The following is a 22,265-nucleotide window of genomic DNA, read 5'->3' on the forward strand; positions in this document are numbered from 1 at the left end:
AGGGTGTTGAATGATGATGGGTTGGGACGAGGAATGATGGATGCTCGTGGCCCAGGCACAATCGACGAGTGCCTGAACAGCCCAACCTGCTCAAAAAGCAAACTGATAAGAACAGGTTCAAGTTCATTGACACACGCTCAAATATCATCCCTCTACACATGTACTCCATGTACTGGGTCATTCAAGGACATGTCCGACTCAAGCTCACAGATGAATGGTGGGCTCTGGAAGATGAGTGTCAGTACAGTCGACATCAATCGGCTATGCCTCGTCCAGACATACGCACTCTTCTGATACCATTGAACCTAATTCTCGACCTCAAATAGACCGGACCACGAATGCAGATGTTCTGTTGTGTTACTTCAACCCTGCTCATGACACAACACTACTTCCACATTTCTCACCCTCCTAATAACTGTACACCATGGTTTTCACATTGAAGGATGAGGAGCGCAAATATCTGGATGATGGTCAGGCTGCGCTCCAGGCAGCCCAGGTAAGCGGTCACTTCCCCACAATGTTGAAGGATATACTGATGAGTCGCCACCTCAGGCCACCCAGAAAGTTCATGCGCTTTCTGGGTTGAAGTTCAATGCGGCCGTCTTGTACACAATGGAAAAACAGTAAGTAAAAAAGTAACCCAATCTCCTGGCATACCTCATGCTGATTGTTACGGTGTCGACTCCTGCTAGCCTGTTTGCTCGTCGCAAGGGATCATTCCGAGATGTCCCACTTACTCGAGAGCATTGGATGGTGGACGCCAAAGCAGTAGCGCAAACGGCGATCGAAAATGTAGATTCATAACACTTTTCATATATGTGGGAGGGACGATCGTCTAGCCGGAGCTGATGATTTGACTTGACTCGCAGATCACAAGCCTAGCTACGCAAGAGGTCCGAAATTCCCCTCTTGCAGAAATCGATATTCCGACCTCTCATTCTTCTGCCAGAAGACCAAGTCACCCCGCCTTCGTTCTCCGAGATAGACACGACCGACGCGAAGTAGCTGTCTCGCGCGCAGTCAAAAGATGGCTAGATCATCAAGTGGACTCGTTTCTCAAATACTACTTCTGCGGGCCGATAGATGTGAATCATTGGCCTGGACCTGAGATGGATAAGATCAAAAAGGAAAGAAAGGTAAGAACAGAAAGGAGAGAGAAGGAAAGACAGGTGATTATTGCCATGGAGAAGAGATTGCATATGTGAGTGTTATTCATACATTGCATCATGTTCATGTGCAACCATTTTTATGTTGAGCTGTACTGAGGATGGCTCGCTCATATACAGCCAAGATGGCAAAGAGAAAGAGCTTGTCACACAACCACAAGGTGATGACTACCAACACCTCTCATCGACCTAATCATTTGTTGGTAGTCGTGTTTGTACTGTACTTCACTGGTTCGATTATTGTGTAAAGAGTTGTATAATATCGTTTATACTATTATGATATATGACATGATGGTGGGTGGCAAATTTAAGGTTGTCTTGCTCTCGTCATTGCAGGAACCTAAACATTTCATCAGGTCATGTAGCATTCATATGTAGCACTAATGTATACTCTTGGCTTGCATGATCACTTGCATATCTCATAATTCAGCCATTCAGCCCTTCCTTCCGAGATAGTTCGGGGCCATGGCTCCTTCATTCATGCTCTCTTACATCCAGGAATGATATGCAATTGGAAATCTACGCAAACGAAGCTACAAGTCACAAGTCCACGAGTTTCCCTTGATCACCCACCTACCTCCTTTTGATGTTGAACCTCGCTCAACTCACGACCTTTTCATGACTTCGCAATGACATTGTCCATACCAGTATCAGTCGGAACGAGCTCTCATTATACGTCTATATGATCTATCGCCATTTGGATGACCCATATGATCAAGCACCCGTCCTCTCACTTTCCATACTCCTCAACCTAATACCAGTATAATATCATTCCAATATACAAGGTAGATAAACATGTGCATCGCATTCTTCACTTTGTCACAACCGGGATACAAGCTGTGAGTGACACCTCCTCCTTCTTTCTACTCAGCGTCTCAAATGATGGAAGGTATACTAAATCCTATTATCTCCTCATTTAGTATCCTAGCTTCCAATCGAGATGAATTCCTCTCTCGACCCACTGCACCTGCACGATGGCATACGTTCTCCCCAACACCTTCTATAAATGACGACGACGAGGAGGAACCTTGGGTATTATCCGGTCTAGATGAAGGTGCAGTGAACGGTGGAACTTGGTTAGGCATCACAAGGGATCTGAGAGTTGGTTTACTGTAAGTCCATAAAATACTACCCTTCTTTCAAACCATCATGTCTGCTTCCTCCTCATACGACATGTACTGCACATACAAATGAAACGGACGATTAATCTAGGTACTTTTGATAATCCAGCACAAACGTCCGCTTAACTCCCCCTACTCCTCCTATTCGACCTTCCCCCAACCCACCTTCTAGGGGTCTACTCCTCCGAGATTTCCTCTCCCCTCCCCCCTCATCCTCAGTCGGAGTACACGACTATCTATCATCCCATTATCCCCAGTCAGGCGAATACGAAGGATTCAACCTTTTGCTCTTCTCTCTACAAAAGGGAAAAGGAGAAGTGGGTTATCTGACTAATAGACCTATACCTTGCTTAACGGATTTGCACATTCCTTCTTCCCATCCTACCGCCCCTCCACTTTGTGGTCCCCTTGAAGAGGAAGGGGAGAAAAAGAATGTACATGACATGCCTGCTGAATGTATTGGTATAAGTAATTCACCTATGAACGAACCTTGGCCTAAAGTCCTACAAGGGGAGAAGAGGATGGTAGATACTTTGAAGGAATGGCAGAATGGCGGGGAGGAAGATAAACAGCTTGTAGAGAGGATGTTTGGAGTGTTATCGTGAGTTATGAATGCTCTCTATATATGCTTACACTCGCGTAATGATTATGAACTGATCAATTTGATTGCGTCTCACAGCCAAAGTATACCAATAACCAAGGAGTCCGATGCATCATCATCAACTACCATCCCTCTCATCACGATTCCTTCCACCAATACGTTTACTAACCCTACTACAGAATCAGGACAGGCCCCAAAACCAAGATGGTACGGTACGAGAACGTCTACAGTCATCATTGTGAAAGAAAACGGAGAGACGATTTTTGTCGAAAGAGATGTATTGGTTTTGGATGATGAAGGGAATCCAAAGAAGGGTGAAGGGCAGAGATGGGTGGAATTCAAAGCGAATTTGGATTAGGAGATTCAATCATCACAACCATGTTGACACAATTGTTAGTAAATCAAGTAATCGTAGTATCATGTCTTTTTACGCATGTTACGTTTTTGTAATCATTACTTCGTACGGATCCATCCTTTCTATATTCCTCCAGAGTACAATGAACCAGTGTTGATCATAACACAACAGTCAGTTTCGCTTCGACGAGATTTAAATACGTTTGCAACCCAGTATCCAATGCCCAGTATCCGATATATAGAGGTATGCCCTTGGGGAATACGACCTGACAGCAGTCGTGGAAGCCATGCATGACGCCAAAATACAGACGAAACCCCTCATCCCTCATCCTTCTACTCCTATCCAAATCTACGTTTCCTTTCTTAGTATCGCAAATATGGTGAGAGATAGAAGAATCCGATTCTTGCAGTAGACAACGATTAGATGAAGCCGATCTGTGGAAATTGAAATGTCAATACATTAGCTAAGTGCTCTTGCTGCGATTGTCACTGAGGCCAGGAGGTGAACCCACCTTGTTGGCAACTTCAAGAGCATCGAAGTCGGCAGTCAATCTAACGTAGGCCTTCTTCTTACCGTCGGGTCTGTAGAAATGCGTATAATCAGCATATGTAAGGTAGTATAAAAAGATGAAGAAGGTCATATGAATCGCATCCATTCCACAACGTGATTCCAATTGATGTGCAACAGAGATCAACTCACCTGATAAGGGTGTTAACCTTGGCAGCATCAACATCGTAAAGCTTCTTAACGGCATCCTTGATGTTTCGCTTGTTAGCCTTGAGGTCAACGATGAAAACGAGAGTGTTGTGTTCCTCAATCTTCTTCATGGCAGATTCGGTGTTAAGGGGATGTTGGATGGTTCGGAATTGATCCATTCGAGGTAAATGAGGAACGGATTTTCTTGGGTATCGAGGAGCACGAGGTAATCTCAAAGTCTTTGGTCGGTGGAAAGAAACTGAGGTTCTAACTTTTCGAACGGATCCACCGGAAACTCCCTTGAGGGCAGCTTTCTTGGCCGATTTGGCTTTGGCATCTTGGGGTTTGGCAGCGGCTATAGAATAACAACACGACAAAAGTCAGCACTACGGCCATGATGATGATAAAGTACCAGAAAGTTGGTATATGGTTGGTTTGTTGGGTTGGTTCGGTTGATTTCGTTTAGTGCAGTTTGGTTCAATGGGACAATTTGCTGTATCGTCTATTCCTTCTTGATCCTTTGATCCTCATAGAGCGAGATACGTTTCTTGACCAAACACATAGGTGTTGTGGTCTCAACGATATCCACAATCATCCCCCTACATCCCAACAACAGCACCATCGTACCAGATCGTATCCGATTGATAAATGCTCCAGTACTCTAGTCCGATGCCTATTGTTCGGTCCATATCCATCCTATATCCACCGTTGACCTGCTCCCGTAAGTTTCTGCATTTCCCATTCTTCCATCAATCCGGGTATCGTTTCCAACGTTAAATCATCCCATTGAACCAAACCATTCCAACCGAGACCAACCGAGCGAGCGATGTTGTTGAAGATATCAAGAGTTCCTATACTCACCCTTGGTTGAAGGAGCCATTTTGACGATTATACCTGATTTCACGACAATTGATCAGTACAAGTGGGCAAGGAATGATATGGTAGTAGTATGAAGATGACTTACAGGCTTGATGGATGAAGAAAGGTCAACAAGGATGATCAACTAAAAACCTCAAAATTGGCACAACAGCAAGCAAGCGACGAAGCTGCAGCTACAGTGAGAGTGAGTATGGTACGGTATGGGTATGGTGCAAAACTTTGCATATGAGGGGATTCAGGGTCATACGAGGAAATAACGTGGTAGAACAGTGAGGTGCCACATACGCATCTCAGTGAAGACTGACGGTGTTATGGGAAGGGTGTCGGATATAGCCTATCACCGACACTCGCGGTTTCATCAGACGCTTAAACCGGGGACTTGGTTTCGTTATTGTTGCATGGTGCATTTGTTCTGTAACACCCCATACATGACACATCTGTATCTCAGCAACATGCAACATGAACTCCACGAGGATATTTTGATATTACTGGACCATGTCAACGCAGTCATCAGCAACAACGCAGTGATTGACGAAATGGTGGTGTAGGCAACGAATGAAAGCAAACACTCCTTGGTGACGAAAAAGAACAAGGTGAAGGGGAAGGTACCATCAAGATCGTGCTGAACGTCTCATGCAGTACCTCGATCTATCGCTGCGGATATCTAAAGGATGGTCGTGGAATAGCTTCCGAACAATCTGATTGTTCATCACATCACATCATTTCACACTGACAAATGATGACATCGACGTTCTCGACTGTTCTTTTCGTCGCAAGGTGTTGCCTTTCCAACCGATCAAACACAACAACGACACACACCCGACAGCCAAAGGACATTTTGATATGTTTCGCTCCCTCAGATACCCCCCCTCTCACAACGACAACAAGAGGGAGAAGGGATAGCTGTTACTGACGGATCAGCTCTGTCCGAAGAGAAACCACTTATATAGTTGACTAATTGCATCATCTTGATGAACGTTCAAATAGACATGTCTCGTCTTCAAGTTACTCTACGTTCAACAGAGAACATCAATATCCATCATATCAAAATGATGAATGACGATATTGTATACTCGCATGACCGGTGACGTCGATAATGATGGCAATGTATTTTTCAACATCAACATCGATGACGAAAGAAGTACAATACTGCTGAAAAGGTGAGGAAGGTAGATTCCATACGAATGTAGAGCGAAAGGAAAAGGTATAAATAGAACCCCTTTGGTTCTGTTCAGAGTCGTTCTCCATCAACTCAATCACTTAACAAGAAAACCAAATTCAACAGTTCTACTCAATCAACTACCAAATCAACCAAGATGTACTTTGCTAAGTTCGCTTTCCTCGCACTCCCCTTCATCGGTCTCGCTTCTACCAAACCGGTAATGGTGGAAGTCGAGAAACGAGCTACTGCCTTGGACGTTGTCAACGAATTACAAAGTGCCATCGTAAGTGGTCTAGCCAGTCAGGTTTTATTCTCCCTTCACTCCTATTTTCGTTTTTATTCAAGCGATCAAGTGTAGTATGGCTTACTGATTCAATTTGTTTTGTATTTGTATTAATCAGGCAGGCCCAATTACAACCCTCAAAACAGCCAACGTATCTTCCGACGATGCCCAAACTGCTCTTGCATCGATCAAATCAGCTATTACGGACGCTACTTCATCCATCGGATCAGCTACTGCCTCGAAGCGGGACCTTGTCGCTTTAGAGGGCAGACAAGCTGATGATTTGGCTATCGTTGGACAAGTTTTGGCTCAAGTGATCCAAGATATCGTAGAGGCTGTTGAAGGTTTGGCTGACGATTTGAAAGGACTACCTCTCATTGTGAGTGCAGTAATCAATCATCCCTCTTGTTGTACCATGATTGCTTCGTACCTCACGATGTACATCGACTGACGTTGATTGTAAAGGGCGCCATCATCATTGACATCGACTTTGGACTAAACACACTTTTACTTGGAGTTGAACTCGTTTTGGCTGGTGTGGTTGAGATTCTCAGAGGTTTACTCAGTGGAGTTGCTGATTTGTTACAAAGCTTGGGTAATGGTTTACTCGCTGGTAAGTCATTCATTGCGCTTACTGTACACTTCATGCTGAATGAGACATGGCTGATCATTCTTTGATTTGATATTTCAAAGGTCTCATCTTTGCTTAAACATACCTCTCCAATAGATTAAGATCAAAATTTCTTCATGTAGCGAAATTAGTTTTTTATTCTCATGTCCATTTATCCTTTTTTCTTATATACTTTGTCTCAAACGTCGATTGAAATTAATATAATCACTTGGACTATTATTATTGTATATAGCTAAGAAAGGCCATGTATCGCAGAAAACGTAACATCATCAACATCAGTTGGCAGGCATATTGGTTCATCTGGGTAAGAGCAAGAGTGAACATCCAAGTGGAACGGTTCTTCAAGCTATCCATCTGAGAAACAGACTGCTATATATATCCTTTCTTTCACCTGAGACATTTCGGTACTGACAGATCTTTGCTGCACACTGATCTAAAGATTTGCGATTGCTTTGGTAAATGTGAATTCTCAGCTTAGCACAATCATTTCTCTCATTGAGAAACTGAACTCGGAACTTGGTATTCACCTTGAAATAACTTTAATACCCTTCTGTAACATCATCCGCCAATCTAATAATGGTATCCATTATACTAGGATCTTTGGGGTCTTTCTCTACCATCGCATGAACGATCTTCCAATTCTCACTACCTTTTTGTACGCCGTACATCTTTCCATCATGGATAGCAGCATAATCGCTTGGTCCGTGGTGGATTGTCACTCCTGGAAGGTAAGTTACGTCGGGATCGGATTCCTCGGGAGTAGTAATATCAGTTTGGTGCGGCATAATGTTTGTTCAGTAAGACCGGATCGTCCCAGATGATCCTCCGGCATAAAGATACATAAATGCATGATTTAACGGACTCAGACTGAGGATGAGAAGAATACCAAAGTAGGTCAGAAACAACGCAAGGCATGTCGTAAGCTCGTCGTACGACTAGGAGCATGAACCAGGTATTCGTACGTCTATCGACAATATGGCAAACTCAGATACTATAAGTCCATATGCTCGTACATATAACTATACGTTAAAAGAGTATAAAGATTCGAATGGCATGTTGCTATCGAATGTGACCGTTCATCAACGATTCAGGAGCATTCTATGACGTTGCCACCAACAGGAACGATCAACATGACATGACGTTTCGAGTGTGTGCTGCGTGTGTATCGCTGTAATGAAGTCAAATGACGAAAATCCTTTGTTGTACTGCTCCACTCAAAGGACGGTGCGTTGTGAAGAGGAGACTCAGGCAGCTATGCATATATAATGGTACCATAAGACCACCGGAGAGGCGAAATATCTTTGCATAATCGTTACACTCAACTATCCAACGAAATACCTAGCAACAACGAGAAAAAGATGAACCCCAAGGATTCAGCATTAGATGTCTCTCAGAAACTCAAAGAGGGAATCGTATGTCTGATCCCTCTGATGACTTATGATGATACAGCAAGAAAGTGTTGATGAATGGGATTTATAGGCCAAACCAATCGAGACTCTTCGAGACCCCAACGTATCATACAATGATGCCTCTGAAGCGCTGGGAGCTATTCGAAATAGCATTGCCAAAGCCAATGCTCAATTCCCAGCTGCAGGTGTCAAACATGATTTGTCCCAATTGACCAAACAAGTTGGTTTACCATTGGAAAATAAGAATGACGATGATTTGAATAAAGTCGGTGGGGTGTTGGCGGACGTCATTAGAGATATTGTTGAGGCTGTCATGAACATAAAGGAAGAATTGAAGAAGATGCCTTTAATCGTATATCCTATTATCCACTATCTCTTTCACAGGGAGAACAAACGAGACTGATAAATTTGTTTTATGGTCGTAGGGCTCACTTATCCTTGAAATCGATACTGGGTTGAACACCTTGTTAGTCGGACTTCAACTTGTCCTTGCTGGAGTGGTCGAAGTCCTCAGAGGACTCTTGTCGGGCGTATCTGGGTTATTGAAGAACCTAGGTAATGGTCTGACATTTGGTGAGTCCGGTATATCAGTTGTATAACCGAATACTAATGGTTATCCGCGATGATGTGTTCTAGGTCTCATCTTCGGTAAATAAGCTGCATGACCCTGTCAGCTATGTAGCCGGAATATCATTGAACTGTAGCTAGGAATGTTTCTGATTATTGTTTCGTCGTGTATCTATCTTGTGTATTGTGAGAACGCAGAATGAAGAATCGAAATTGAAGTGCTTCTATTATCTTATGCGCTTTCGCTGATGGGTGCACGTGGCGTACTGAGTACTGGATGTCGTCTTCTCAACCCTGAAAGTATCCTGACTATCGTCATCGCTCTCTCTGTGTTGGGGAGATGTCAGTGGCGAATCGATGTTGTCCCTCTGTAAGATGCATCGCCAAGATTTGACTGTGGCTCCAAACAGCTGGCTGCATGCGATGAACAGCAGTGAGAGAGCAATGCATCATATACGGAAGAGACGCACCGTGTTATACATAGTACCTTGCAGGGTGGATGATGATGATATGAAATGGCGGAGTCAAATGGGTGGTGTGGTGCCAATGAAATGGAAAAATGGAGTGAGGTAACCCAAACTGACCTAACCGTTCCGGCCGATTAATACCTTTTTTTCCATTTTATCGCACTACTTATCTCTATCGAATAAACAATCATCAACTTGCTTCTCATTCATCTATTGTATCTGACATATACAACATACAACAACTGTAAAGAGTTGGAACAGGTCTTCATTCGGTCATTATCATTGAGGAATTGAATTGGATCATCAAGCGGTGTCATCTATATATCTTACGAAAACACGAAACTCCGCCTCTTTTCTACACACCACACCGCGCAAAGTTACCCGGAAGGTTGATTCAATAATCAATTGACACATACATCCACATCTACATCTCCCCTTTTACATCTTATCTCGTTTATAGATATACATTATACATCATGGTAAGTTCTCATCCTCACCCTGATACATGCAAGTAGCAAGAAGAAGGTGGTAGGCTTTGATGGATGGATGGATGGATGGATGGCTGGATGGAATGACGCGTCGAGTCAAGTTTATCAATACATCCATATCTATAAATGCTGATTTTATAATGCTTTCTTCCTTGTTGTCGATATAGGGTCAAACACTCTCTGAACCAGGTCAGTCCCCATCGTACTTCACTGCGAATAATGATTGTATTTATACTGACGTTTGACGTTGTCTTTGACCTAATCGCCGATCACCTTTCAATCATCTTCCAATTAATCCTTTGTTCACCATACCTCACACGACCTCGAAAAATCTCATCGTCATCATACCATATCAATTCCCCTCTTCAATCACTCGTGCACTACTGGATGCTGCTTGTCATGCTGGATGGGATTATGTGTACGCTCAAATAGTCACGGAGAAACATACCACTTCGGTCATTAGGGGGAAGAAGTTCTGGGTAGGGTTGTCGGATATGCAAGGATGGCGTATCAGTGAGTAATCGACAGATTCACCATATCATTATCTTGTCCTCGTCATAAGATATATCTTGTTGTTTCTTTACTTTTCCGTGCAATCCAAGGGGTGAGAGGGGAATGGGTAGGACTGGGATGGGACGGCAATTGTTTGATTGAATTTGATTAATCGGTTGAACAATCTTGCTAATTATTCCATTTGTTTTCAACAGGTATGGAAGATGCCCATACCGTCCATCTCTACCTCCCCCCCACCGACTCATCAAGAAAAATAACCCCATCCCCCGATATACCCCAACAACCAGCCGGATCAACAGTGACGAACGATAATGAGGATGAAGAAGGGAATGAACATGCTTTATTCGGTGTATTTGACGGTCATGGTGGTTCATCTGTAGCGAAATATTCGGGTACCACTCTACATACGAGATTGGCTGGGTTGGATAGCTACAGTGAGTTAAATCTCATTACTCCGACCATACCCTGAGATCACTCCATAGTCTACCATCACTGTAGACGGGGAAAGGAGCTAATTATATTGTTCCTCGCTAGAATCTGGTGATTTCGAAGCTGCACTCAAACAAGCTTTCCTCAAGACCGATGAAGATTTAAGAGCAGATCCAAATTTCTTCAATGACCCTTCGGGATGTACGGCTGTTGTTGGACTTATCACGAAAGATGGAAGAATCATCGTTGTGAGTAATAGTCATGTCAACGAGTGTCACTGCAAGGTCTCTTTTGCTGAATAAATTCGCTTTACTTTCTTAGGCAAACTCTGGTGATTCGAGATCAGTATTGGGATACAAAGGTCAAGCTAAAGCTATGTCAAACGATCACAAACCTACCAACAAGGGTAAGTTCAAAAATAGCCCTCGTTGCCGACAGGAAACAAACAGCTGACGAAATATGGTGAAAATAGAGGAAACTGCTCGTATCACTTCTGCAGGTGGATTTGTAGAGTTTGGACGTGTCAATGGTATGCTAGATTATTTTCTCACAATCATACTTCCAGTGTATACTGATCTTTATGCTGAATAGGTAACCTTGCTCTATCGAGAGCCATCGGTGACTTCGAATTCAAACAAAACTACTCCTTGGCACCTGAGAAGCAAATCGTTACTGCTGATCCTGAAATAATTACTCATAAGATTGATGGAGAGGAAGAATTCTTGGTATTGGCCTGTGATGGTGAGTATCTTGGCGCTTCTCTCAATTCAAGCGGAAGTTGTTTTTTCTTTGTCGACATCAAGCTAATATATATCTTCATAGGTATCTGGGATTGTCTATCGTCTCAACAAGTGGTGGACTTTACTCGAAGGGCCATAGCGAACGGTGATGAACTCGGTAAAATTGCCGAAGACATGATGGTCAAATGTCTCGCTACCGATTCCGAGACTGGTGGTATTGGTTGTGATAATATGACTGTTATCATCGTTGCTTTGTTGGGTGGCAGAACTCCAGAGGAATGGCAAGCGTGGGTCAAGGAGAGAGTGGAGAACAAGGGTCAGTTGGATTATTTCTTGTTCTGATTTTTGTGGTCGTACTAACTTGCTTTTGCTGCGTGCGTAGTCGGCTACGATACCCCCGAATCAGTTCCCGATATCTTTGGTCAGAACCAAGCTAGCTCAGGTCCAGGAAATGCCCTCTCGAGTTCAGGATTCAGAGTTGCAGGTGCAGGTGGCTTAGCCAACATTGCCTCTATCCTAGGTGCATCCGGAATCACCTTCAGACCCGCTTACGATAGTGATGACGATGACGACGAGATTCAAATCATTGGAGAGGATGGTAAAGGGATTGATGTGAATGCCGATAAACCTGATACTGGTTTGATCGATGATCAAGGTGTAGAAGGGAAGACGAAACCCAAGAATGTGACTGATGAACTTGTGAGTGGTCCCCTCTAGCTATCATCTTGACCATCATCAGTCAGGAAAAGGATTTCAGCTCATCGTCTGCTTGTACTGCTACAGGATGACGAAAGAGCCGAAGAGGCCCTGAAAGCAGAATCAAAGAAAGGTTCTGTCGAATTATTAGATGAGGATGGAGATTCAGCTATGGATTCGGGAGACGAGTCGGATACCACCACCACTGCGGGAGCGGAGAAGCTAACGGAAGAACAAATAACGAAAGCTAAATCGATCAATACGTCGAATACCCCTCCATCACCTATCCCACCCAGTTTCTCTTCTATTGGATCTCCTACCGTCCCCACCCCACAGGCATTGCAACGATCTTCCCTACCTTCCTCGTCGAAGGACAAACAGTATGATCAGTTGAAATCTGATCCTCAAGGTGATGCTCCCAGTGGTGCTGTCAAAGTTGAGGGATTGATGGATACGAGTGAAAACCCCTTGAAACTTTAGAGAGTAAAGAAAACGTTGTAATATGATTCGACTTCACATCACGTCACGTCTCGATTCCAATCTAAACTTACAAAGGTCAATATATAAATATAACTATCAATATACACATACATTTCGATCTGTTTATATACATTTTTTTATGCTTGTCTCATCTCATCTCGTCGTCATGTCTCCCTTCTTCTGTCATATACCCCATTTCATTTCATTTCAGTTCATTTTGTTCGATTCCATTCATTCCGTTCCATTCCATCTATATAGGTTTGATAATTCAAGAGAAAGTGAGAGTTCATTGGTGATTGATAGGTCAATAAATGCATCATTGTATTTTTCTAGCAAGGAAATGCGAGGCGAGGAAGGCGGAGTCGACCGATCGATAGGTTCAATCTCTGTTGATTGGTAATTCAGTCCGATTTCGTCATCTCAAAACATGTTACCAGTAGAGTAGGCAGGGAAAAAAAGCATGGATCATAGAGCAGTGTTCCGTAAGCATGTCAAGTGCATGTACATGTAAGTTACTGTTCAGCACATTCCTCATTCCAGCAGGTTAGAGTTAGACAAAGTCACCAGATTCAAGATCATCCGAAAAGATCGGGACATCAGGTCGTGATTGAAATTGAGATTGAGATTGAGATTGCGAAATTTCAGATCATCAGCGATAAAGGGGTATCTCATTAGTCTGGTTCTATACTCCATCGACATCGCATCGTCAGTCATTCATACATAAGAACGACCAGCGAACTACTACCCGACAACATCAGCATCCACTTTCTTACCCCACCACCTCCACGATACAATGTCTTCATCATCAGCTTCATCATCCCTTTACTTGTTCACCACTTCTCAAACACCCTTACCACCCCGTTACCCTCATCCCTCCAGACCGAAATTGATCCTCCCATCTCTGGTTCATCGTACACTACACAACTCTCTCGATGGGGATACACCGTCCATATCGTTCAATCATGGAGATGGGAAAGGGACGGTGATCATACCTCATCCAGATGGGTTGGTGAAACATGATCTTCCCTCTTCCAACAATTCAACCTCACAATCGCAATCGCACAACCCGAGCCCTAATGGTAATGAGATCCCAGAGAATGGTCTTTCGGACGAATCATCGAAATATCTGGTAGATTCTGAACTTACTGTGAAACTACACTTGGTCTCCCCTTCTTCACCTTCAAATTACCTCGAAAGGGTCAAGGAATCATTAGGTATATTAGAGAAGTACAAAGGGTTGAGTAAAGAAAAGGTCGATACGCTTTTGATCGGATTTAAAGGTGTGGATTATAAAGGGAAGAAAACGGAAACCGATCCCGACTCGGACTCACAAGCGGATGCGGATGGGGAATATACGATTGATAAACAGTTAGAAAGTACGATATTAGATACTTGGAAAGAGATCTTGGAAGAAAAAGGATTGGTAGGGGAACAAACGAAATTGGGTAGTTTGTATTCCCCTTTAAACCTATTGAAACAGCTGGTATCTCCCTCTCAAGGAAAGGGGGATGTGAAGGGGATTAAGGTGAATGCGTTGGACACGCCAGATTGTCATCATTTGCCTAAAGAATATACGGGTTATGCGAGAGGGGAGGGAGTAGAGTTGTGGGCTGGGGGAGGAGGTGAAGGTTCCGGTGAGTTGAACGAGAATCTGATTGAGCGAGTCAAAACCCATATAATGCTACTTAACGATCGTAGTAGGAAGGAAACGTGATGAAAGACTGGTACTAACGACATTTACTTATAATAGATCCGTTACCTTCGCCTCATCTTCATAATCTCCTACAAGAGTTCTCAAGTAAACTGTCAAGTCTGACCGGAGGTACGATCGATAGTAGCCTGTTAGGGAAGTTGATAGGAGTTGATGGAGATGGGCTGAAATTTGAGAAGAGAGGGGCAGTGGATGTGAGATGGGTATTGAGTGTAAGTTGTTATCTCTTTCTCATCGAAAATCAATTATTGCAAACTCAGGCTGAATGCGAAATTATAACAAAACGTATATAGTACACGCTCGTATCGAAAACTAGAAATGTCGTGAAAGATAAAGGGTGAGTGGAGTCTCTATCATCTCTTTCTTTGATCGAAATGCTGGCAGCCACTGATATATAGTATCTCTGCATTCAACAGGTACATCGTGGCTGCCGATCTCTATCCATGATTTTACAAGGTTATCACCATCCTCTCTGATAATGCTGCAATAGACTGGAATGCACGAGGAGACGGGGACATGGGCGGGTAAGACAGAAGGATCGGCGCCCGGCGGCTCCCATCTGTATTCGGCTTGCTCTTTGAGAACAGCAATGTCCGGGTGATTGTAAACGCAAGGAAGAAGCATTACAACATTGTACAAATCATCTACACCCTTCGTTTCCGTTCTATATACAATGCATACATCATGATGGCTATGGTTCTCGTCACTGTAGTAACTCTCTCTCTCTCGAAAGGGAAGATAGGAAATCTACCATCTATAACATATAAGAGACTCGACCGAATTAGCTTGATATCTTCGGTAACTCGATAAAATAAAGGTACATACAGTCTGATGTCTCCTTTCAGCTTCTTCTTTTCCAAAAGGTGTCTATAAAGGAGAAGGAGGTCAACCACCCCTGATACCACAGATGATATAAAGACATACCTTCATTCTATCTCTGATCCTTAGCAATTTCACCTCGAAATGCCCTTCTGCCGATCCTCCTCCTTCAGAATCTTCCACAAGTTTTCGATTGACTTTACAGCTGAATGCTGCGCACCTCATTATCCCCACTGAACCTACCGCGTCTAGCCTATCCGAATCTTGGACCGCGTGTAACTCTGCACAACTAGATTGCCAGGTCCATTCACCGTTCTTGGTTAACCTGAGCTCCGATGTATACGATACGGACGGTATAATTTGGAGGATGAGGTCGGCTTGTTTGGGGGAGAGAGATGGGTGAGAGAGAAATGGTGAGAGGAGGGAAGATAGGGTTGGTGAAGAGGGGGTACGATATTTGTCTTTTGGATCAAATCAATCGGATCAGTTGAGTATGGAGTATGAAATGGGTTTCTTCTTGTTGATCACTTACGATCTGTAAGACTCAGATGGTCAGCATGCAGTACAAAGCAATATACTTGTGCCAGTAAGATAATCAGCTTACCGTCTAAATCATGGAACAAAGCTGCTAATTCCACTACTAACAAATCAGGTTGAGGGTTCAACGTTCTCGCAATTCTCATTGCAAGTCTTCTGACTCGATCGACTATCAGATTGAAGTATCAGCCGACCAGTCTGGTTAGTTGAGATATGGAGATAAGAGACTCGCCATGAGGCCAATCATGCGACGGATCGTACCTATTGATGAAACCGGACCTAATCAGCTACACCACAGATGAAGTAAGAGGGATGGATATAATCACCCCGCCATGTGAGCTCTCACAAACGCCTCAGCCTTGTCAAGCAGCTCTTGTTCACCAGTTCCGTTTGCCTCGCTCATCATGCTTGTTTCGGTGCTATGTTCATGAGATGATCATGTATTTGTGTCTAGGATGAAATGATAGTTGCAGTGATAGTCTGGTTTACGTGTACGCGTTCAGGGTGGTCAACGCGTGTGGAGGTCTGTTTTGTATTTGACCCAATCATCCAGAGTGGATAGTGGCAGCTCATGATTGTTTGCTTAATGCTTACTGGGACGGACAAACAGCGGAGCGGGGACTTGGACTCTTGTTCAATCCCGTCTTGCCCCTCTGAACAGAAAAGGACTGGTCAAAACCGCCGGCTATGCTCTCTGGTCATCGGACTAAAGGACGTTTCTGGTAATTTCCCCTTTTCTCGGATCAAACGGTCACGAGTTGACTGAGAACCGGAACGTTCGGATGTGAGAGGTATGGCGACAGATGGACCGAAAGATCTGAGGTTGAGAGCTGCACTTGTTTCCTCCATCGACATGAGAATCGGAGATGAATAGGGAGGAGACAAGGTAAGAGGTAGGTCATTTGGCTCGAGATACAGAGCAAGAACCTTCCTTTGATTTCCTAACCCCTTATACTTCGAAGACGATGACATAGTTATAAATGACGAGTTATAACCGGTATTGTCAATGACGATGTCTGAGAAGACTCGATTTCATAAATAAAAGGAAGTCCTAGTGGTGGTGTTGATGGAGATGCAAAGGTTCAGTGATTCCTCAGCGTTTTTAATCCTGCCAGAACCTCACGACTACTAATTCTATCTCGTCCCACACAGTCATCACAACACATACAGTACCAATATTATCACACTACTACCAATGTGGAAGTGGCTCAAAGATATGGGCTCAGCACACTCAGCACCTAGGCATGATTATAATGGACCTCTATTTGGCGGTCATTATCCTGATGATTTCTCGATAAGAGTGCGTGCGCTGTGAGCGTTCCCCCTAAAACATTTACATTACATGAACCTTCACCGCTCTTGACTTCTTCGTCTGTCAGTACGATATGGCTGACTGGTATTCATGTATTATAGCGTAATAGACCAGATACGAACAAACCTCTTCCGCCACCTCCCCCTCCTAAAGAAACTAGATCGGTAAGATTCGGCAACGATCCACCGTAAGTTTATAGTCCGTCCATTCGTCCGTCCCAGAATTTGATAGACTGCTGTTATAAAACCTCAGAAGATCTCTACTGACATTTGTTCGTGGTCTAGGGCTTGGGTATTTTACAAGAATCGACCAGCAGATGAGAACCTCGCCAACACCCGATACTGCTATTCGCCACCTACTTCCAATAGGAGTAATCGGACCCCACCACCAGCTTATGGGACTTGGGAAGAGGGTCCGTTGACCATTAGAAATCAATAATGATGCATCTGAGTCTCAGATCAGTGTATCTGACTCGGAGGACTGGGGTCTCGAAGGGAAGGGGGAACGATGACATTCTTTACGTGGCGGTCTTTGGTGTGGGAAGATCTGTGACTCGTCATGCCAAGGATGGATCACTGTGGTAAACTGTATTTTTATATGAACATATGTATTTCTACATAAGCTGTAACAGATTGGAATTACACAATGGCAACTATGCGGACAACACTAAAGAGAATCTCTCGCACCACCTACATGCAAAGCTGATTATTTACATGATTCTCCGTTGTATTATTGATTACAATATATCGTGTATGGAAGGACTAGTCTACTTAAGAGATGTATGAAAGGAATAGTAACAGGATTTAGAAGAAACTACCTAGCGTGTATATAAGTTTCAGCAGTATGTCGATGTACGTTTGCATTAGATTTGTATATGGTCCCCACTACACCGACTGAGTGGCGGAACAAAGCTGATGCGCCCTTTAGATCTGATGGCGAGATAGCGTGAAGCTTATATCCTTAGATCCAACATATCTGAGATAGTCCCTTTTATGCTTGACGACGGACAGTCAAAGCTTTGATCCGTCTGTGAAATGCTTGAAGCTATTCATGCAAGTATATATGTATATATATGTATATGAGAGTATGAGACAGCCTGGGCGACAGTCTCTCGATTCCGACACCTACTTCAGCTCTTTTTCTGTGGACATTTGACAGATCACCAATCAACATGGCGAATTCTCATTTTCCTGAGGGTCTATACCACTTAACTAAAACTTTGCGATCACACTTCTCCTTTCAACGTGTAATCGTGCTGGTCATGACTATCATGGTGGTCTATCTCCTGGACTGGCTTAGAAGATACCTCAATGTCAGAAGCGTGAGTATATCTTCGACCTTGATTCATTCCCTCGGCGTAGTCTACGCTAATGATATATATGTATTGTAGCAAGTGAGAGGACTGCCAACGATCAGTAGTCTGTTCGAATTCTGCAAATCTTCCTATCGCCAGAAGTTGCCGCACATACCATACATCGTACCTGTCCGAGACTATACTATTGAAACACCATGGGATAGTGAGTAAGATCCTCGCTCTTTCTAGCTCATAGATGTATGAAGTGCAAGAAACTTGAAGCTGATATACCATATAGAGTATGCCAAGTTCCGCTCTGACCTTTTCGCCTGCCCACAACTTTCCGCCCCATCTTACGCAGTATATGTCACTTCCAACTCCAACGCTGCTGTCTTGATATCAAACAAATCTGGCCTTTTCGGTAAACCAATCGACATGTTCCGATATGTTGCGATCAACATATTTGGTAACCAGATCACCAGTACGCAGAGTGGAGATGAGCATCACAGACATAAGAAAATTGTAAAGCCCTGCTTTAATGAGAATATAATGCAGACTGGCTGGTCAAAGATGGTTGAAGCTGTTCAAACTATGAAAGTTGAAGAGAGCATTGAAGGAGGGGGAACCATCAGAGATGTGAAAGATTGCATGATCAAAGTGAGTGCGAATATTGATATGTGCCAATGAGGTACTGTATGAGTATCCACTCAGCTGATGGATATCTGATCGCGCTTTCTACAGCTCACTCTATTTGTGTTTGGACGATCGGGCTTCAACATGGACTTTCCTTGGAATATATCTCAGAGCAAAGCTGGGGAGAACAGTGAGTCCGCATCGAGCGGCCCGTCGCATTGTTCGCTGACAGGTATCTTATCGATTCCAGTGCCATTTGCAGAAGCCTTGCACACAGTCGAAACCAGCATAACAGTGCAGGTGCTGGTCCCTCTTGTCAGTGAGGTTTTAGGATTACATAGCTCAGGTTGATATCATGAGCTGAGTCGTGTTTATCATGAATCCCCAGTGGATTCTGCTCCATTTTCCCTTATCATCAGTTCGCCGACTGGGTCAAGCTCAGAGATCGTTCGTGTCCCATCTCAAGGCAATGTACCATTCGAAGAGGTTGGAACTGCAAGCCTCAAGTGAATATGATGAGGATGGCAATATTCCATCTCCTCCCAAAGATATTCTGGGCGCATTGGTCGCTAGTCAGATGAGTGCTGAGTCGGAGGAAAGATTAAAAGCAGGTAAAACGAGCGAGAAGGTCGTGGGGTTGATGGAATCAGAGGTTATCGGTAATATTTGTGAGTATAACGTCGCCGCTGTATATTTGATTCTGGTTATCTGAGGCTCTCTGTTTACACCACAGGGATCTTCTTACTGTGAGTATCCAGCCAAGAGTCACCTATATTCTGCCGCGGCATTCGGCTTCGCTGATATGGCGTTGTTGAACCCATTGTCTACGCTGTACCGGTTTCTAGAGCTGGCCACGAAACGACTGGTCATACCCTTACGTTTCTTCAAGCGTTCTTGTGCGTCTATCCAGAATGGCAAGACAAGCTTTACGAGGAAATTATAAGTGTATGCCGAGATGAGCCACCCAGTGAGTAATGTGTACGAATCTCTTTGACGGACTTAGCTGATCGATCCTCTAATAGGCTACCCACATATGAGTCAATTGAACATATGCTTAGCTGCCTGCTACGAGACTATCCGTCTTAAGGACATAGTCATGACCTTACCCAAAATTGCTATGAAGGATACCACTCTACCATACACCACATGGGATGATGAAGGTCACATCTCTCATAAAGTACATCGTGTCAAGAAGGGCAGTCATATAATCATCGATTCACCCGCACTGTCACTCAACCCTTTCTTCTGGAGTGATCCGAGTAGATTCGATCCTACGAGGTTCCTAGATGCCAACGGTAGAGTATCAAGCTCGATCAATAATTTCGCTGGATTCAGTCTTGGCCAAAGACAATGTATTGGCAAAAGGTTTGCCGAGGTGGAGATGGTGGCGTATATAAGTCATTTGATCAAGGAATACAGATTGTTTCCTATTGAAAAAGATGGAGAGAGTGTACATGAGATGAAGGCTAGGATTCTAAAGGGAACAGAGGAGTTGACGTTGACGCCTGGAAAGTTTGCGGTCAGGTTTGAGAAACGATAAGGGGTGGAAACCTCTTCAATTCATCAAAGCAGAATGATCTTCAATGTACATATCTGATCGAAGACTCTGTACAAATGATATGTATATATTCTTCTCAGTAGATCTCTAAGAGTGCCGCTGCAATGGTGAATGACCTTCATCTGTGAAAGAAACGCTGAAGACAATCCAAAATTTGCCACCCGACTGAGACTTTTCGAGGTGGCGTAGAACAGTTCATGACACACCGGAATAAGAAGCACAGATGGTATCGGTCCATATTTAAGAGGATACGGAATGTATGGAATTGCGCGAAGTCAGATGCTGATTGCTCAAAGAAAGTCCTTAAATTTCGTAATGTCTTATCCCGACTGTTCAAAACGAACGATCATCAGGTCATCTCGCGGAAGTATAGTAAATAAGACAGGCTTCGCTCACATGTGTAATTTCTTATTCATCGCACTAGCCAGAATCAACTCCTTCTCCTTTTGCTCCTTCTTCCTCGTAAGCCTTTTATGCTTTTCAATACAGATCCACGAATTCACATCAATTGAATGACAGTAATAATACTTCAGAAACCTGGTTACGCCTAAATCCAGCAGATCCTTCTTGGCCCTACGTGAGGTGGCCAGTCTCTTGGTTTTATCTCGTAAATAAAGAACGTGATCTTTTGCGTCTGCGATAACAGATGCGGACACGTCGATACTGGGATTTGCGCCAGATTGAGGGGTCTAAATTTCCTCCGTAGCTAACTTTGTGAGCTGCAAATTACAGCATGAAAATGAGCTGTGTTTCAATTATATTGCTATGTTGGATTTCGTTCGTTCGCAAACCGAAAATTCACTCACATTATGACAAACCATCTCGGCTACTAGTCTAGCATCTACAATCTATTGCTTATAGGTTGGCCCCAAGTCTTTTGAGGTCCGGCACGATGACCACAGTCACTGCATATGCAAGCTATCATCATCCTGATCATTGGCTGAGGGTATATCGACCCAGTCACTCACAATTTGGCCACTTGAGAGACGATTATTTCGTGAAATTGAACGCCATTGAGTGTGTGTAACTTCTTTGAAGACTGCGAGGATCATATGTATACGATGAGCAGGCAAATCAGATGGCCTCAATGAAATATTTATGCACCTGATATTCTCGTAGGAGAGCTTCTCCATCATCGAGACGTTCCTGCTGTTCGGTAGACAGCTGGGCCACCATGGTGAATGGAAGGGATGTAACAGAGTATCGAGAAGCTGTGATAATATGCAAAAGCTATGACGTGAATATGCAGACAAAGATACCAAGATGACTGTCGATTGGAATGAGTTTTAGGTTGCGGCATTGTCCCGGGAAATAGTTAGGTGATGTAAGCATACACGTACATACTAAAATAAGACAATCCTGAACCTTCTTTCTTGGGCAAAATGAGGTCCTGCAGATAGACTGCGCGGTGTTTTCTAAGCCCCGATCTGTGGGAAGTGTCTTGTCATAAACTAGAAACATAAACAACTGCAGAAGTCCCCTCGGCACACTACGTTGTACAGCAGTCTCGATAAAGTGTTCCAGGAGAAAGTCATATATGACATGTTCAACAAGTTGGGTGGCGATGTGAGCCAGTATAGACACGATAAATTCATAACACCAATGGAAATACAATATCGTAGATTAATGCAGATGCAAATCATCCTGACACTCAGCCATAGCCATTATTTGACAGTGCTCTGGAAGACTACAGTATTCATATCTTATCTCGACCGTAA

The 22,265-nt window shown here is 43.6% G+C and overlaps 12 protein-coding genes across 12 annotated transcripts; 8 read left to right on the top strand and 4 right to left on the bottom strand.

Moving 5' to 3' along the window:
• Positions 1 to 424: 424 nt before the first annotated feature.
• Positions 425 to 1,359, top strand: V865_003479 (uncharacterized protein; the record flags this gene model as incomplete). The annotated part of the gene is made up of 5 exons (XM_066227272.1): positions 425 to 496; positions 553 to 623; positions 693 to 792; positions 870 to 1,201; positions 1,287 to 1,359. 5 exons carry the CDS (start codon positions 425 to 427, stop codon positions 1,357 to 1,359), a joined length of 648 nt encoding a protein of 215 aa, XP_066083369.1.
• A 602-nt stretch (positions 1,360 to 1,961) lies between these two features.
• V865_003480 (uncharacterized protein) lies at positions 1,962 to 3,246 on the top strand (the record flags this gene model as incomplete). The annotated part of the gene is made up of 4 exons (XM_066227273.1): positions 1,962 to 2,005; positions 2,087 to 2,278; positions 2,397 to 2,888; positions 2,967 to 3,246. The coding sequence occupies 4 exons, from the start codon at positions 1,962 to 1,964 to the stop codon at positions 3,244 to 3,246; spliced, it is 1,008 nt and encodes a 335-aa protein (XP_066083370.1).
• A 460-nt stretch (positions 3,247 to 3,706) lies between these two features.
• Positions 3,707 to 4,819, bottom strand: V865_003481 (60S ribosomal protein L25; the record flags this gene model as incomplete). Its single annotated transcript, XM_066227274.1, has 3 exons — positions 3,707 to 3,824; positions 3,943 to 4,294; positions 4,801 to 4,819. 3 exons carry the CDS (start codon positions 4,817 to 4,819, stop codon positions 3,707 to 3,709), a joined length of 489 nt encoding a protein of 162 aa, XP_066083371.1.
• Positions 4,820 to 6,134: 1,315 nt separating this feature from the next.
• On the top strand, positions 6,135 to 6,973 carry V865_003482 (uncharacterized protein; the record flags this gene model as incomplete). Its single annotated transcript, XM_066227275.1, has 4 exons — positions 6,135 to 6,263; positions 6,382 to 6,642; positions 6,729 to 6,876; positions 6,957 to 6,973. The coding sequence occupies 4 exons, from the start codon at positions 6,135 to 6,137 to the stop codon at positions 6,971 to 6,973; spliced, it is 555 nt and encodes a 184-aa protein (XP_066083372.1).
• Positions 6,974 to 7,433: 460 nt separating this feature from the next.
• V865_003483 (uncharacterized protein) lies at positions 7,434 to 7,679 on the bottom strand (the record flags this gene model as incomplete). The annotated part of the gene is made up of 1 exon (XM_066227276.1): positions 7,434 to 7,679. One exon carries the CDS (start codon positions 7,677 to 7,679, stop codon positions 7,434 to 7,436), a length of 246 nt encoding a protein of 81 aa, XP_066083373.1.
• A 573-nt stretch (positions 7,680 to 8,252) lies between these two features.
• On the top strand, positions 8,253 to 8,959 carry V865_003484 (uncharacterized protein; the record flags this gene model as incomplete). Its single annotated transcript, XM_066227277.1, has 4 exons — positions 8,253 to 8,306; positions 8,374 to 8,655; positions 8,729 to 8,876; positions 8,940 to 8,959. The coding sequence occupies 4 exons, from the start codon at positions 8,253 to 8,255 to the stop codon at positions 8,957 to 8,959; spliced, it is 504 nt and encodes a 167-aa protein (XP_066083374.1).
• An 854-nt stretch (positions 8,960 to 9,813) lies between these two features.
• On the top strand, positions 9,814 to 12,683 carry V865_003485 (uncharacterized protein; the record flags this gene model as incomplete). The annotated part of the gene is made up of 11 exons (XM_066227278.1): positions 9,814 to 9,816; positions 9,993 to 10,014; positions 10,258 to 10,338; positions 10,533 to 10,772; positions 10,873 to 11,015; positions 11,089 to 11,173; positions 11,240 to 11,296; positions 11,359 to 11,508; positions 11,590 to 11,823; positions 11,890 to 12,206; positions 12,291 to 12,683. The coding sequence occupies 11 exons, from the start codon at positions 9,814 to 9,816 to the stop codon at positions 12,681 to 12,683; spliced, it is 1,725 nt and encodes a 574-aa protein (XP_066083375.1).
• Positions 12,684 to 13,476: 793 nt separating this feature from the next.
• Positions 13,477 to 14,841, top strand: V865_003486 (uncharacterized protein; the record flags this gene model as incomplete). The annotated part of the gene is made up of 4 exons (XM_066227279.1): positions 13,477 to 14,317; positions 14,434 to 14,606; positions 14,688 to 14,731; positions 14,811 to 14,841. The coding sequence occupies 4 exons, from the start codon at positions 13,477 to 13,479 to the stop codon at positions 14,839 to 14,841; spliced, it is 1,089 nt and encodes a 362-aa protein (XP_066083376.1).
• Positions 14,842 to 15,097: 256 nt separating this feature from the next.
• On the bottom strand, positions 15,098 to 16,153 carry V865_003487 (uncharacterized protein; the record flags this gene model as incomplete). Its single annotated transcript, XM_066227280.1, has 6 exons — positions 15,098 to 15,148; positions 15,220 to 15,261; positions 15,319 to 15,674; positions 15,818 to 15,919; positions 15,983 to 16,011; positions 16,077 to 16,153. The coding sequence occupies 6 exons, from the start codon at positions 16,151 to 16,153 to the stop codon at positions 15,098 to 15,100; spliced, it is 657 nt and encodes a 218-aa protein (XP_066083377.1).
• Positions 16,154 to 16,945: 792 nt separating this feature from the next.
• V865_003488 (uncharacterized protein) lies at positions 16,946 to 17,500 on the top strand (the record flags this gene model as incomplete). Its single annotated transcript, XM_066227281.1, has 3 exons — positions 16,946 to 17,050; positions 17,164 to 17,249; positions 17,347 to 17,500. The coding sequence occupies 3 exons, from the start codon at positions 16,946 to 16,948 to the stop codon at positions 17,498 to 17,500; spliced, it is 345 nt and encodes a 114-aa protein (XP_066083378.1).
• An 832-nt stretch (positions 17,501 to 18,332) lies between these two features.
• V865_003489 (uncharacterized protein) lies at positions 18,333 to 20,529 on the top strand (the record flags this gene model as incomplete). The annotated part of the gene is made up of 8 exons (XM_066227282.1): positions 18,333 to 18,383; positions 18,453 to 18,579; positions 18,655 to 19,013; positions 19,098 to 19,179; positions 19,240 to 19,304; positions 19,378 to 19,661; positions 19,835 to 19,956; positions 20,012 to 20,529. The coding sequence occupies 8 exons, from the start codon at positions 18,333 to 18,335 to the stop codon at positions 20,527 to 20,529; spliced, it is 1,608 nt and encodes a 535-aa protein (XP_066083379.1).
• Positions 20,530 to 20,939: 410 nt separating this feature from the next.
• On the bottom strand, positions 20,940 to 21,723 carry V865_003490 (uncharacterized protein; the record flags this gene model as incomplete). The annotated part of the gene is made up of 6 exons (XM_066227283.1): positions 20,940 to 21,120; positions 21,259 to 21,266; positions 21,354 to 21,388; positions 21,439 to 21,452; positions 21,516 to 21,586; positions 21,652 to 21,723. The coding sequence occupies 6 exons, from the start codon at positions 21,721 to 21,723 to the stop codon at positions 20,940 to 20,942; spliced, it is 381 nt and encodes a 126-aa protein (XP_066083380.1).
• Positions 21,724 to 22,265: the final 542 nt, after the last annotated feature.

The sequence above is a fragment of the Kwoniella europaea genome, chromosome 1 (assembly GCF_036810445.1).
Source record: "Kwoniella europaea PYCC6329 chromosome 1, complete sequence".
Lineage (NCBI taxonomy): Eukaryota > Fungi > Basidiomycota > Tremellomycetes > Tremellales > Cryptococcaceae > Kwoniella > Kwoniella europaea.